This window comes from Mus caroli, chromosome 7 (genome assembly GCF_900094665.2).
Source record: "Mus caroli chromosome 7, CAROLI_EIJ_v1.1, whole genome shotgun sequence".
Lineage (NCBI taxonomy): Eukaryota > Metazoa > Chordata > Mammalia > Rodentia > Muridae > Mus > Mus caroli.
Genome location: NC_034576.1, coordinates 82912736 through 82928183, shown reverse-complemented (window position 1 = coordinate 82928183; position 15448 = coordinate 82912736). Strand labels below are relative to the sequence as shown.

General features: G+C 52.4%; 1 protein-coding gene across 3 annotated transcripts in view; it reads left to right on the top strand.

Annotated features, from left to right (window-relative positions):
* Man2a2 (mannosidase alpha class 2A member 2) overlaps window positions 1-14805 on the top strand; it is a 20793-nt gene extending 5988 nt beyond the window's left edge. For all 3 annotated transcript variants that reach the window (XM_029479781.1, XM_029479780.1, XM_021167655.2), the window contains exons 10-24: window positions 1272-1449; window positions 1715-1917; window positions 2048-2230; window positions 2378-2492; window positions 2704-2771; window positions 2916-3081; window positions 4258-4494; window positions 5537-5659; window positions 5901-6015; window positions 6265-6398; window positions 6960-7101; window positions 8903-9039; window positions 11817-12017; window positions 12138-12245; window positions 13290-14805. In XM_029479781.1, coding sequence (XP_029335641.1) covers window positions 1272-1449; window positions 1715-1917; window positions 2048-2230; window positions 2378-2492; window positions 2704-2771; window positions 2916-3081; window positions 4258-4494; window positions 5537-5659; window positions 5901-6015; window positions 6265-6398; window positions 6960-7101; window positions 8903-9039; window positions 11817-12017; window positions 12138-12245; window positions 13290-13442 — 2263 coding nt within the window. In that variant the 3' untranslated portion in view covers window positions 13443-14805. The remainder of the gene's footprint in view (window positions 1-1271; window positions 1450-1714; window positions 1918-2047; window positions 2231-2377; window positions 2493-2703; window positions 2772-2915; window positions 3082-4257; window positions 4495-5536; window positions 5660-5900; window positions 6016-6264; window positions 6399-6959; window positions 7102-8902; window positions 9040-11816; window positions 12018-12137; window positions 12246-13289) is intronic.
* Window positions 14806-15448: the final 643 nt, after the last annotated feature.

Here is a 15448-nt window from a genome sequence, read left to right as displayed (position 1 = left end):
GGATTAAAGGCGTGCGCCACCACGCCCGGCTTGATAATATAGATGTTTTTTAAGATTTATTTATTTATTATATGTAAGTACACTGTAGCTGTCTTCAGGCACTCCAGAAGAGGGCATCAAATTTCATTACGGATGGTTGTGAGCCACCATGTGGTTGCTGGGATTTGAACTTGGGTCCTTGCTGTTGCAAGCCTGAGTTCCATGAGCAGTCAGTGCTCTTAACCGCTGAGCCATCTTGCCAGCCTCCAATAGTATAGATTTAAAAAATGTTCTCATACAGTTCAAGTTAGGTGCCATTTTATGTGTGTGTGTGTGGGGGGGTGGAGCTCTAGATAGAGTCTCACTAGCTGAAGCTGTCCTTGAACTTGCTGTGTGAATGAGGATGGGTTTGAACTACTGATCTCCACCAAAGTGCTGGGTGTATAGGAACATGCTCCCATACCCAGTAGGCCTTTCCCATGTACACCTGGTTGGCCTCAAACATGGAGTCCTCTGGCCTCAACTTCCCGCGGACTGGGATTACAAGCATGCGCCTCTGTGCCTAGCTCTTCACAGGGTCTCCTTTCCTTTCCCTTTTTCTTTTCCTTTTCCTTTTTCTTTTCGAGACAGGGTTTCTCTGTATAGCCCTGGCTGTCCTGGAACTCACTTTGTAGACCAGGCTGGCCTTGAACTCAGAAATGTGTCTGCCTCTGCCTCCCTAGTGCTGGGATTAAAGGTGTGTGCTGCCACTGCCGGGCTTCCTTTTCTTCTCTTGAGACAGGATTTCATTATGTCACCCTAGCCGGCCTGAACTTTGCTGTATAGATCAGGCCAGTCTCAAACTCACCTGCCTCCCAAGGGCCGGAGTTAAATGCAAGCAAGTGCCACCAGGCATAGTTTGCATGTGTGCGAACCCACATTTGTGAGCGTGTATGCGGATCCGTGAATGTATATGGCGAGCCAAGGTTAACATCAGAAATTTTCCTTGGTGTCTTCCCACCTTATTCATTGAGAAGTTTCTCAGTGGAATGCAGTGCCCATCTCTAGTATTGGCTTAGTGTAAGCATGCAGCTTGCTCTGGGGATTCTGTCTCCACCCTCTGGGTGCTGAGACTACAGTTCTGCCACCATGCACACTGGCATTTATTTATATGTTGGAGGGGAGGGTGCCTAAACTCCAGTTACCACGCTTGTGTGGCAAGTACTTGATCCACTGAGCCATCCTTGCAGCTCCCTCACTGGTCTTTTAAGCCTGGGGCTTCATGTTGGGCCTGTGACCATCTCCATTTCCAGGGCAGCCCTGCTCCTGGACCAGTACCGGAAGAAGTCCAGGCTGTTCCGAAGCAACGTCCTCCTTGTGCCACTGGGTGATGACTTCCGGTATGACAAGCCCCAGGAATGGGATGCCCAGTTCTTCAACTACCAGCGGCTCTTTGACTTCCTCAACAGCAAGCCTGAGTTCCATGTGCAGGTGGGGGCACACATATACAGACCTGTGGGTATGAAGCTACGGTGCTCCCTCCTGGGCCTTCCTTTAACAGCCAAGCCTTCTGCTGAGGGCTCCACTGTCATTCCTGAGCAAGATTTCTAGGCCCAAAAGAGCAGGACACCCAGAGGTCCTGTCTTTTGCTAGGCAAAGTCGTCACCCGTCTTTACTAGCATCATAGGATGAATATTGTGGCCAGTGTTCCCAGGAGGCTCTGTAATTGATGGTAGTTCGTTTTGGGTCCCTACAGGCCCAGTTTGGGACCCTCTCTGAGTATTTCGATGCCCTGTATAAGAGGACAGGAGTAGAGCCTGGTGCCCGGCCTCCAGGGTTTCCTGTCCTGAGTGGGGACTTCTTCTCCTACGCTGACCGGGAGGACCACTACTGGACAGGCTATTACACCTCCCGGCCTTTCTACAAGAGCTTGGACCGAGTCCTAGAAGCCCACCTGCGGTGAGACTTGCCCACCTCCCCCTGCTGAGTTAGGAGGGGCTGGGTGGGAGAGGACCCCTTCAGTGTGTGGGTGGCCCGTGGGAGCGACGTTGGCTAGAACAGGAAGGCTCTGACTTCTTTCTCTGGGTAGTGGGGCAGAGATTCTATACAGCCTGGCTTTGGCCCATGCCCGCCGTTCTGGACTGGCTGGCCAGTACCCGCTGTCTGATTTTGCTCTTCTGACGGAAGCTCGGCGTACACTGGGCCTCTTCCAGCACCACGATGCCATCACGGGAACTGCCAAGGAGGCAGTAGTGGTAGACTATGGAGTCAGGTAGGAGCCAGCCCTGCTTCCCTTGCCATGTCAAAGAATGGCTACGTGGGTGATCGGGTGGTCGGCTGCTGAGGGCTGGTCCTGTTGGCAGAGCAGACGGCCTCCCTGTGGCTGTCTGCTCTCAGCGTCCTCTCCTGCTCCCCACAGGTTGCTGCGTTCCCTGGTCAGCCTCAAGCAGGTTATCATCAATGCTGCCCACTACCTGGTACTGGGGGACCAGGAGACCTACAGCTTTGACCCTGGGACACCCTTCCTCCAAATGGTGGGCCCCCTCCTACCTCTGCTTGAGAGATCCTCTGGTGTGGGTGGGTACTATCTCAAGAGCTGCTAGCTGTGGGGACCATTCCTTTTCCCCACTTTCTTGTTTTTGGGGTCCTAGTTCCATGCTTAAGGTGGTTGGTGGCCTGGACAGGCTGGGGTGGGAGGAGGTTGAGCGTAGTCCTCATTCTTCCCTCCTGCCCACGACATTGCAGGATGACAGCCGTGTGAGCCATGATGCCCTGCCCGAGCGCACGGTGATCCAGCTGGACTCCTCACCCAGGTGAGCCAGGCCTGGTGAGGTTCACGGAGGCACCTCCAACCCAGAGCGGCCCTTGGATTCCAGTGTAGGGGCCCCTTGTTCTGGCTGCTGCTTCTGCCCTTCTGCCACAGCAAGCTCCTGGGTCAGCCCACCTTCCACCCCCAGGTTTGTGGTGGTATTTAACCCGCTGGAACAGGAGCGGCTCAGTGTGGTGTCCCTGCTGGTCAACTCGCCCCGGGTGCGCGTCCTTTCAGAGGAGGGCCAGCCCCTGTCTGTGCAGATCAGTGTGCACTGGAGCTCGGCCACGGACATGGTCCCTGATGTCTACCAGGTGAGGCAGTGCACAGCCCTCCCCGCTTGTCAGTACCTCTCCTGGGGCCTCACTCCCCACGAACACCTGCCTCCCACTCCCCTGCTGTGCCCTGCTTACTCCCTGGGATGGAAGCAGGTGGCCAGGGAGAGGCGTTGCCCAAAGGACAATCACTATTGGGATTTGAGCGTCCTTAAAAGGATATTGAGGACAGTGTGGTAACAGTTATAGCCAAGACAGCAAGCACCCTCAGCCAACTCAACAAGTATTTATTGTTTACTACACTGTGATGGGGTCTTGTCTCATTCCTGGGCTTAAGCTTCTAGTGAGGATTTAGTGTGTTGACTTATTATGTATTCATGAAAAATAAATGTTCAGATGTAGTTCATGCTAGGCTCTGCTCTAAGTGCTTAATTATTCAATGAATAATTGAATTATTATTAAGCTCCCCCACACTGCAGAAAGCCAAGTGTGGTGGCACGGGCTTGTAGCCGAGCACTGGGAGGTGGAGACAGGAGGAGCAGAAGTTAAGGTCAGCCTTAGCTGTGTGTGTGTGTGTGAGAGAGAGATGTGCATCTTTAATCAATTTGTTAAGAAAGAAGTTTTAGCCGGGCAGTGATGGCACACACCTTTGATCCCAGCACTCAGGAGGCAGAGGCAAGAGGAGCTCTATGAGGCCAACCTGGTCTGCAGAGTGAGTTCCAGGACAGCCAGGGCTGCACAGAGAAACCCTATCTCGAAAAAACAAAAAACAAAACAAAAAGTTTTTAACACAAAAGTCTTACTGCATAATCCAGGCTGGCCTCAGACTGGAGATCTCTGCTTCAGCATCCTGACTGCAGGATACAAAGATGCACATCGCTCCCGGGTCTCATTTAAATTCTCAGGAGCGCACACAGTGATGCCACCCCTCATTCCCCCAGGAACAGAGGTTAAGTCACTGCCTACAGCCACTCAGTCTGTGTGAAGCCTGCTCCGGGCCCTAGGCTGTCACCTCGGGTGGGCAGGCGCTGTGTGCCTTTGCTGACGAGTGTGCAGAAGGACACTGGGACTCAGAACCAGGGTCCCCAAACAGACGGCATTCTTCAGATAGAAATGCAGGGCTCGGTGCTTAGCTTCAGAAAGCAGAACGCCAAGGTCAGGATGGAGGGCAGAAGGCCTGTCTGGGCTGACGCTGCTTACCGCCCATGCTCACAGGTGTCAGTACCCGTCCGCCTGCCAGCCCTGGGTCTGGGTGTGCTGCAGCTGCAGCCAGATCTCGATGGGCCCTACACGCTGCAGTCTTCCGTGCGTGTCTACCTGAACGGCGTGAAGCTGTCCGTCACCAGGCAATCAGCATTCCCTGTCCGTGTTGTGGACTCCGGCGCCAGCGACTTCGCCATCAGCAATCGCTACATGCAGGTCTGGTTCTCCGGCCATACTGGGCTTCTCAAGGTAAAGCGCCAGGCCAGGGGAGGTGGGGAGGGGCCAGAGGAAGGCATGGGTGTCAGGGGGCTTGTGCATAGCTGTTCCTGCTCCCATGTGCCCTCCTGTCACCTGACTCACAGAGATTTAGCAGTTGCCAAGTGTTGATCATCTTCTACTGTGTCAGTGACTTGTAAAGAGAGAAGGTTTATTTGGCTCACGGTTCTGAGCTTTGATCCTACAGTCAGGCAGACCGATTGCTTTTGGGCCTGTGGTTAGGCAGCACGGCCGTGGCAGAGAACACACCACAGCAGAGGAAATGACTTCACAGCCAGAATGCAAGAGAGGGGTTGGTTGTTGTGGTACACCTGTGATTTCAACAGTGGAGGGGGTAGGATCAGAAACTCAAGGTCATCTCTGGCTACATGGCAAGTTTGAGGCAACATGAGACCCTTAAAAAAAAAAAGAGAGAGAAAGAAGTTGTGTTTGTTCGCACATACCTTTAATCCCTGCACTGGAGAGACCGAGACAAGTGGATCTCTGTAAATTCGAGGCCAGCCTGGTCTACATGGTGAATCCCAGGTCAGCTAGCACAACCCTGTCTTTTTTTTCTTTCTTTCTTTCTTTCTTTCTTTTTTTTTTTTTTTTTTTTTTTTTTTGGTTTTTCGAGACAGGGTTTCTCTGTGTAGCCCTGGCTGTCCTTTGTAGACCAGGCTGGACTCGAACTCAGAAATCCGCCTGCCTCTGCCTCCCAAGTGCTGGGATTAAAGGTGTGCACCACCACGCCCGGCTGAAACCCTGTCTTAAAAAAAAGAAAGAAAGGAAGGAAGGAAGGAAGGAAGGAAGGAAGGAAGGAAGGAAAAAAAACGTAGCCAGGAAGCGGTGGGAGGATCCCAGTTTTCTCAACCTCTCCTAGTAGCAGTGGTGTGCGACCAAGCCCTTATGGGGAACACCTAAGATCCCAACTGTAGCACTGGGCTTGGCTCTTTGGGGGAAGTCAGTCCCTGCCCTCCCAGGGGGAGACCTGACAAGCTGGTGTGGGGCCAGGGGTCAGGGCTGTGGTTTTTGGCAGAGTATCCGACGGGTGGATGAGGAGCAGGAGCAGCAGATGGAACTGGAGTTCCTCGTCTACGGCACCCGTACCTCCAAGGACAAGAGTGGCGCCTACCTCTTCCTGCCTGATAGCGAGGCTAAGGTACCTGAGAGGCCTCACAGAACGGGGGCACCTGTGCATGGGGAGAGCCTGGGAGGGGCCTGGCGTACCGGGTTTTGCCTTACTGTCCTTGGGGAGGTTGGTGGGCTGTGGTCTTAGTGGTGGCTTTGGGCCTACCCAGGCCAAAGCACGGGGACGATGATTTCTGTTGACCAGCCCTGGCTTGCTGCTGCTGCTTTGTACTCCGTGCTGCGGGCTCAGTGGCCACTTGCTCTTTCTCCAGCCCTACGTCCCTAAGAAACCTCCTGTGCTGCGTGTCACCGAAGGCCCTTTCTTCTCAGAGGTGGCTGTGTATTATGAGCACTTTCACCAAGTGATTCGACTTTATAACCTGCCAGGTGAGCCCTGCGGGCAGGGAAGGTCACCAGGTGTAAGTCCCATAAGTCCCACAGGCTGGTACCTGCTCCTCTTCCACCGTTGTCATTGACAAGCAGACGCGTCATTTGACACGGGGATGCTTGATTCTCTTAAGGAAAAGTCCATCCAACAGTGCCCTGAGAGCCCCCGGGGTATAGGGTGGGGGAGCCCCTCACTGGAATAGTCCCTTGCTGTGCTCACCTCACTTCTGGCTGTCCCTGTATTTCCAGGGGTAGAGGGGCTGTCTCTGGACATGTCATTCCAGGTAGATATCAGGGACTATGTGAACAAGGAACTGGCCCTGCGCATCCGCACGGACATTGACAGCCAGGGCACTTTCTTCACAGACCTCAATGGCTTTCAGGTAATTCTTGGGCCCCATGGGACAGAACTCATACTGCTTATGGCCCCCAAAACTGGAGCTGTGTGGAGGGGTGGGGGTGCCAAGAACAGGTGACAAGTATAGAACACCAGTGAAATGGCTCAGTGGGTAAAGGCTCTTGCCTATGCCTGGCAGCCTGAGTTTGATTCCTGGAGTGCTCATTAAGGTGGAGGAGAGAATGCAGTCCATAGAGTTGTCTTCTGACCTCCATATGTGTGGTGTGGCATGGACACCCATACATACATATTATATACATACACACAATTAGAGAAAAGTAGCTGGCCGGGCGGTGGTGGCGCACACCTTTAATCCCAGCACTTGGGAGGCAGAGGCAAGCAGATCTCTGAGTTCGAAGCCAGCCTGGTCTGCAGAGTGAGTTCCAGGACAGCCATGACTATATAGAGGTACCCTGTCTTGAACAGTCAGACAAACAGACAGATAGACAGACAGACAGACAGACAGACAAACAGCCAGCCAGGAATACCTTTACACTGAGAACCCTTCAGAACACAAACCAGGCTGGACTCGAACTCTTTCCTATAGATACAGCCCCGACAGTATCTGAAGAAGCTGCCCCTGCAGGCTAATTTCTACCCTATGCCAGTCATGGCCTATATCCAAGATTCCCAGAGGCGCCTCACGCTGCACACTGCCCAGGCTCTGGGTGTCTCCAGCCTCGGTAATGGTGAGTAGGGAACCAGCCTACCCTTTGTTCCAGTCAGCCCATGCTGTGGACTTCCCTCCCCTCTCTCCAGGTCCCCTCACCCCAGAGCCTGAAGAGGGGAAAAGGGGGTGAGCCCTCCCCTTCCTCTCAGTCACACTTGGCATCCTGTCTTTTGGTGGAAGCAGTTGAGTATTGAAGGGTGACTTTCAACCAAAGGGTTCAGCTCTTCTTTTTCTTTTCCTCTCTCTCTCTTTCTCTCTCTCTCTCTATCTCTCTCTCTCATTTTTTTCATTCATTTGTTTGTTTTTTATTTTGTTTTGGTTTTGAGACAGGGTTTCTCTGTATAGCCCTGGCTGTCCTAGAACTCACTCTGTAGACAAGGCTAATCTTGAACTCAAAGAACTGTCTACCTCTGCCTCCTGAATGCTGGGATTAAAGGTGAAGGCCACCACAGCCTGGGAGGAGGCAGCTCTTAAGTGGTTACAGTAGAATATTTAGGAAAGGAGAAAGATACGTATTTTGCTCCTAATGGTCAGTAAAAAAAAGGATAACAACAGTCTTACAAATCAAAGGGTTCTAAGCCCAGTAGCACAGAGAGGCTGAGGAAGGTCACCCTGAACTCAAGGTCAATCTGAGCAACTTTAGTAAGACTGTCTCAAGACAAAAAGTTAAAACCAGGAGGACTTGAGACTTAGCTCTGTGGTTGGAATACTTGTGTGGTATGGGCAAGATGTGAGCTTCTGCCCTCGGTGTGGAGAGAGTGCGGAGACAAGTCGGGAGCTCTCCTATCTGTTTGCATAGCCTTGGGACAAAATGAGCAGTGACTTATGGACTCTCAGGCCCCAGAGCCTTCTGTCTGTGGCTGTAGAGCTTGTGAAGGCTGAAGCGAATGCAGGGTTGAAGCCTTGCCACACTGTGGCGAGTGCGGTGCCTGCCTCCTCCGTGGGAGGGGTATGGCTCTCCTACCCTCTGCCAGGATTATTCGGGATTTGTCCTCCTCCAAACTGAATGCAGCCTATTGTCCTTGCTCAGTCAGCTGTCTGCCCCTCTGGGACATGGCATGTTAGGGAGTGATTATCGTCTACTCAAGGAACATGTTTTAGGGCTGGAGATAGCCTCCTGTGCTTGCTCAGAGAACAAAGCCAAAGAAAATACAGAAATCCTAGTCAGGACTGTGGAGATGGAAAGGAGCATGGCCCTCTGGGAAAGGCTGTGTGGGCTAGCCTTCCTTCACACCTGTCAGCTTGTCAGCCAAGACCCCTGTCCCATGCAACATTCCAAATGGTTTACTGAGGTGGTCCTCTCCTGTCCTGTGGGCCAGACTGGAGGCCTTGCTGAACCTCTACCTCATGCCTGTCCTCAGCACAGCCTGCTTCTGACAAGCAAGGCCACCCACTCCAGTCTGGATTGCTGGGCCTTCGAGCTGATGCCAGGCAGTGTAAAGGCAGGAGAGCAGGTGTCAAGCCACGAGTCTGTCCAGTCTGAGAAAGCCCATCTCAGATGGGGGAATCTGCAGCAGTGCCACAAAGAGGCCTTTCTCTTTTCTGGCTGCTGGTGACTGTGTTCTCTGGGGCCAATTCCTAAGAGGTTTCCTCCTGCACCCATGTCCCACCCCTGAGTCGCAGAGGTGAATGGCCATGGTCAGTGCCCCCTTTCTAGGCCTCCTGTTACTCACACCCTGCTCTCTCATACCAGGAGTCCGTCATTCTCTCTTGAGTACCTCAGCTCGTCTGTCTCGATGGCTTCCCCCCTGAGGACCTGAGGTGGAGAGTCTGCTCGGGCATGGATTTGGCAAGCCAGAGCTCACTGTTACCTTCCTTAGGCCAGCTGGAGGTGATCTTGGACCGAAGGCTAATGCAGGATGACAACCGGGGACTAGGCCAAGGGCTCAAAGACAACAAGATCACCTGCAACCGTTTCCGCCTCCTGTTAGAACGTCGGACCACGATGAGCCCGGAGGTAAGATCTGGGCCTGTTGCACTGTGGGTAACCCTGGGGGTTCCCAAATGTAGCTGGAAGAGGGCAAGGGGCAGATTATATATATACAGCTTATTTCCACCACTGAGGTAGGAGGCTGTCTGGCATTTTGCTAACTCATTTCATGCAGCTTCGCAGTCCCTCCCCAGCCGCGTCCTGTCACCTTGCCCTTGTCACGTTCATCTCCTGCCTCTGTCTTTCCTGCCTTCATCTTCCCACCCCAAGCCTGAGCACTTCCTAACCTTGACACAGCACTGCTCATCTCACAGTTTTCTTTGCCTCACCAGCCTGGCTTTTTCTCCAAACTGGCAGACATGTTTAGGGACTTGATCTTTTCCAGCAACACAATCAGGAGCTCAAAGGTAAGGGTCAGGGAGGGCCTTGGTGGCCTAGGGCGAGCGGCCTGGCACTGTAGTTGGAGTCTGCTGCCTAGAACCCTGAGGTGCGGCTTAGACACTTACTCCCCCTGTAGATGCTGAGCCCCTGCTGTGCTGTGGGAACAGGGGATACAGGCCAATATGCTGCCAGCCCTGGGCTCCGCTAGTGAGCAGGGCCCAGAGCTGCTGTGAGCGTGAGGGTAGGGGAGCAGTGGGGTCTTGCAGGGCCTGCAGAGGCGAAAGGCGGCTTCCGGAGACAGCAGTCACCAGGCTCAGCCTCAGTGAGTGGGGCCCATTCACAGAGTCAAAGGCAGGAAGACAGAATGGAAGTGGGACTAGTTGTAACTTTAGGCTAAAATGGTGCTGACTACCATAGCCACTGTCGTCCACATGTGCCGCCCGTTTACTTTATTGAAATTTAGGATTGAACCCAGGGCTTTGCCCATGGTAGGCAAGTGCTTTGCCACTAAGCTAAATCTCCAGTCTGGTTTGGGTGTTTGAGGTAAGGTCTTATGTAGCTTGGGCTGGCCTTTTGGTATGAGGATATCCTTGGATAACCTTGATTTTAGTCTCACTGTTGCCTAGGCTGGCCTTGAACTCCTGAGTCTGAGTGAGCCTCCAGGCTCAGCCTCCTAAGTAGCTAAGACCCCAGGCATATGCCACCTTGCCCAGCTACCTAGAGTTGGCTGTTTACTTACTTTTTTTTTTCTTTTTCTTTTTTCTTTTGAAACAAGGTGTCATGTAGCCCAGGCTAGACTTAATCCCCATGCCTCTATTTCCCAAGGGTTAGAATTAGAGGTCTATACCATCATGCTGGAATTTATTTTGATCTATGGTTACTGAAATGAATTAAGATGAAGTAGGTTCAGGTTCCACTCATACTGGCTACATTCCTTGTCTCAGTCTCAAGATAGAGGTGGTGGATCTCTGTGAGGTTGACCCCTGGTCTGCATAGAGAGTTCCAGGGCAGCCAATACTACATAGTAAGAACCCTGTCTCCAAAAAAAAAATCACAAGGGACTGGGGGTTCCTCAGCAGATAAGAGCCTGCACTTGGACCCCCAATACCCACAGGGCAGCACAGGACCATCTATAACTCCAGTTCGTGGGATCCAATGTCTTCTTTTGGCCTCCAAAGTGCACAGACATATGTATAGACAGAAGCACAAAGACAAAACTCCTATATACACAAAATGATCATAATAAATTGTTTTTTTAAATTACCTTTAAGCCCCCTCTCCGCCCCCCGCTGTGTTTCCAGGTTGTCAGTAGCTATCACAGAAGGTGAAGGTGTGGCAGGCAATGGTTCTGTTATTTCAGAAAACTCTGTGAGCCAAACTGGGCTTGAACACGGGGGTGTGGGACAGGGCAGACCCTAAAGATCCCAGTGCCTGGCCAGAGCCTGGAGATGGGAAGACTGGAGGGAGGGATACTGGAGGAATTTGTCCTCAGCTGTCAGGACCACAAGGAACAGAGTGGCTGTGTAGGAAGACAAGGTAGGGGTGACAGATTCAGATGCTGAAACAGGAAGCCTTGGAGACTTGAAGTAAGCCAAGAATAGGAAAAAGAAATTGGCAAGGAAGTGCATGTTGAAGACTTTGCAGAAGCCGGGTGTGGTGGGGCATGCCTTTAATCCCAGCACCCGGGAGGCAGAGGCAGGTGGATTTCTGAGTTCGAGGCCAGCCTGGTCTACAAAGTGAGCTCCAGGACAGCCAAGGCTATACAGAGAAACCCTGTCTGGAAAAATCAAAAAAAAAAAAAAAAAAAAAAAAAGAAAAGAAAAGAAGACTTTGCAGAAGCAAAATGGAAGGGGAACAGTCCCTGCCTGGGCTTGAAGAGCCAAGGGAGACTGTGTAGGGCACTCAGATGGCAGTGACTGTGTAGGAGCAGAGATGGGCACACAGAAATGGTGTGGCCCTGGAGGAAGTCCATGTAGTCCTGTGAATGTGGCCTCCTGGGAGCCACCTGAGGAGGAGTCTTACCAGCTGGGGCCCATGGAGCTGAGCGTCTGGCCGACACAGGGATGTGGCATCTTACCTCGGGACTCTCACTATTAGAGGCCTGTCCATAGTGAAGCATGTCTGTCTGTCTGTCTGTCTATCTGTTGTCCATGCCTACTCCTCTCTGTGGGGTGATGGCACCGTTGAGAGTACATTCTTCGTGATAGTGTTAAAGAAAACAGAAGCGGGCCTGGTCACCTGGCTGTCTGTGAGCCGGGCGCCATAGTTAGTAGCCACCTCTGAGGGGTCGGAGGTACAGGGCCTGGATCCAGGCAGTCAGAGTCCAAGTGACCTAGGAAAGCTGTTCTGAAAAGAGCTGGCCTGCCTCCCCTTCACCTAGAGGGGCTCTGTCCCCTCATTTACGTTTTGGGTCCATCTTGCAGGTGCATCAGGAGCAGGAGCGTTCTACAAGCTACCCGTCCCTCCTCAGTCACCTGACATCCATGTACCTCAGCACACCTCCTCTTGTCTTACCCGTGGCCAAGAGGCAGGGCACCAGCCCTGCTCTGCGCTCTTTCCACCCTCTGGCTTCTCCATTGCCCTGTGACTTCCATTTGCTCAATCTGCGCATGCTCCCAGCCGAGGTGAGTGTCCCAGTCAGTGCTAACCCTCACCTCCAGGCTCCGGCCCTCCTCCCAGCTCTCCTCTGTCCAGCCTTCTTGGCAGATGTGCTGCTGACCCGCCACTGCCTGACTGTCTTCTAGGACACCTTGCCCGCAACTGATGCTGCGCTCATCTTACACCGCAAGGGGTTTGACTGTGGCCTTGAAGCCAAGAACCTGGGCTTCAACTGTACCACAAGCCAAGGCAAGGTGAGTGGGGTCCCAGTGTGGGAGGCACGGGCCCTGGTCAGGACAGCAGAGCTCTAGACTGAGAGCCTAGAGGAAGGCTGGCAGTCAGTAGGAAGGAAGGAGGAGTAGCCTCGGGGCTCTCTGGAGACTAAGGGGAGGCCTTTGACGTGTGCTTTTGGTAATGGACTCGGCAGGAGCCATTTCAGACCAGCATGGAGCTAGAAACCTCGGGTTTCCTGAGGACAGACCTTTTCAGAGTGAAGTGGGAAACCTGAGAATGAAAAACCTCTGCACCTTTTCAGAGCATCGCTCATGGTGTAAGCTGGCACGTTGCTTGCTCTGGTGACTCAGCCGTGAACCCAGACAGCCCCTGTTCTCAGCTCACACAGCGTGGTGTGAGAGTTCCTACGAGGAGCCTGGGCAAGCTTTGGACTTTAGCAGATTGCAGCAGTGCCCCGTCTGAGGCTCGGTGCTCTGGGAGGGCTGTGGCTTCCGGCAGCCCGTTTCCCTCTTACTTTATTTATTTCTCTCTCTTATTTTTATTCTTTATTTTTGAGACAAGGTCACACATAACCTAGGCTCGATGCAACCTTACTGTGTTGTCGAAGCTGAGTTGAATCCCTGAACTGCCTGCCTCTATCTCCCAAGAACTGGAGTCCTGTTACACCATCTTAGCTCTGAGAATCTGACAGAAATCCAGGTGTGTTGGCTCACAACACAGACCCAGCACTTTGGCAGGACTGCTCTGAGTTTGAGGCTAGCCTGGATTACAGCGTGAAACCCTGTCTCCAAAAATCCCAAAAGGGCTGGGCGTGGTGGCGCACGCCTTTAATCCTAGCACTTGGGAGGCAGAGGCAGGTGCATTTCTGAGTTCGAGGCCAGCCTGGTCTACAAAGTGAGTTCCAGGACAGCCACAGCCAGGGTTATACAGAGAAACCCTGTCTCAAAAAACCAAAAAAAAAAGAAAGAAATAAAAGAAAAAATCAAAAGGGCAGTACTCGGTGTAAGGAAGAACTTTACTCACTGTTAGCAGCGCCCGGCTCACCCTGCCCCCTCTCTTCACAGCTGGCCCTGGGGAGCCTCTTCCATGGCCTGGATGTGACCTTCCTGCAGCCAACCTCCTTGACTTTGCTATACCCTCTGGCCTCACCCTCCAACAGCACTGACATCTCTCTGGAGCCCATGGAGATCGGCACCTTCCGCCTGCGCTTGGGCTAGGCTAGGGCTTCTTGTGGCCTGAAGACAGAGTTCATCCACAGAGACTGCCTCCTAACACCAAGACTGAGCTGGACAAGCCACACCAAGTCTCCCCTCCGCTCTGCCTCAGAACCGACAGACTGTGCTGTGCCCTTCCGTTGTCTATTGCTGCTCCTGCGTTTGGAACAGCTCTTACATCAGCAGGCGGCGGGGGCAGAGAGACAGGGGAGAGGAGGCCCTTGCCCTGGGCTGTGAGTAGGTGCCCAGCTGGGCACAACTCAGGCTCCATCCTTTTCCCAAAATGGGATGTAGGAAGAGTGGGGACAAGCAGAAGAGGTCAGGGAGGCTGGGGGACAACCTCACGCCAGATGACTGCAGGTATGAGCTTGCTCTGTGGGGTCATATGGACCCCACAGTGCTAGTATGAGGGTACAGGAGCAAGGTGATTCTGGGAGGAGAGGGGTAGGCGCCCATTATTAGTGGAGTAAAGGCGTGGAAGGAGTCCCTGATTCTCCTAAGAGCCTAAAGGCTTTGCTGCTTTCTGTTCTGCTCTGCTCTGAGTGCCACTGGGCCTGCATGCCCTGGCTAGGGGCTGCTGGGTGGCAGGAAGGGCTTGCTTGAGACTCTCCAGGCCAGAGGCCACGGAACACTTCAGGTACTCGCACTAGTTCTCAGCTGATCATTTGGTGTTGATTTGTGACAGGGGTAGGGAGTGTCTCCCCCTGACCTGCTTTTTTATCTCACACACCAGTCTCCCCACAAGTTCCCATTGTGGGGATCCTGGCAGGATTCCTTTCCCTAGAATGGAAACAGAGTTTCCAAGACGGCTGTGCTTGGGTGTCTTGGGAAGGCATCCTGTGCTGGGGCCCCTGGCGGGCTAAGGAGGTTCACTCGTTTCCCACCTGCAGAAGTATTACCTGCCCGCTATGTGGACGAGGAAGGCATAGACAAAATTAGGAGGTCACGTGCTTGGGTGAACCTTCGTTTTTGCTTCAATCAATAGAGAATCTGTCTATAAACGATTAGAGTTGGTAAAAGCAAAGTTCCATCCTTACGAAAACTTAGTAAGCCGAGACCAGAAAGAAGCCCCATAGTCTAGGTAAAGATCTCTGTCACCAGTAAGTAAAGGCTTCCGAAGAATCGGACAGTGCAGGCGTTCCTCTCCGAGCCGGAAACTGGCCGGCGGCAGGCTGCTACTTAACAGTATCCTGGTGTTACTAACCCATACTCCAGATGGAAACAAGAATTATAATTGCCACTGTTTTAAAACCATAAGCTACCTAAGAAACCTGTGTCAACTGAAGACCTAGCAAGGCGTTCTGTGAGTTGCCCTGTAAAGACTGGTTCTCCCCAAATCAACCCATAAACATCAGTGCAATTCCCACGAGGTTGGACACTTTTTGGAACTCTTCAGGTTCTGGCATTCATCTGGAAAGTGACAGGCTGAGGATGTGAAGTAGTTCTGAATGGCCGAGGTGATGAACGGCTGGTGACACTAAGGCGGGCAACAGGCAGTAGCTGTCTTAACAGAGTTCTCAAAGGACTTGGACTCTTCTGCCAGCGTGAATTCAGCTGCCATGATAGGTCAGGTCAGACAGACCTAGGCACATAGAAATTTAGTATATGATTTCAAGTGCAGGGGAGGGGGAGATGGATATTTTCATAGTGCTTTGAGACAGCTACCTACCTATGAGACTTCTCTGTTTCAAAAACAAAACAAAACAACCTAGGGCTAGAGGGAAAAAAGCAAAAGAAAACAACGAAATTATTATTATTAATTATTATTTTAGTCTCACTATGTACCTTTGGCTGTGCTGGAACTCACTATGTAAACCAACCTGGCCTGGAAATCACAGAGATTCCCCACCTGCCTCTGCCTCCTGAGTGCTGGGACTAAAGGCATGTGCCATCATCACACCTGGGAGGAAAAAAAAACTTTTGTTTTTTGTTTTTTGTTTTTTCGAGACAGGGTTTCTCTGTGTAGCTCTGGCTGTCCTGGAACTCACTCTGTAGACCAGGCTGGCCTC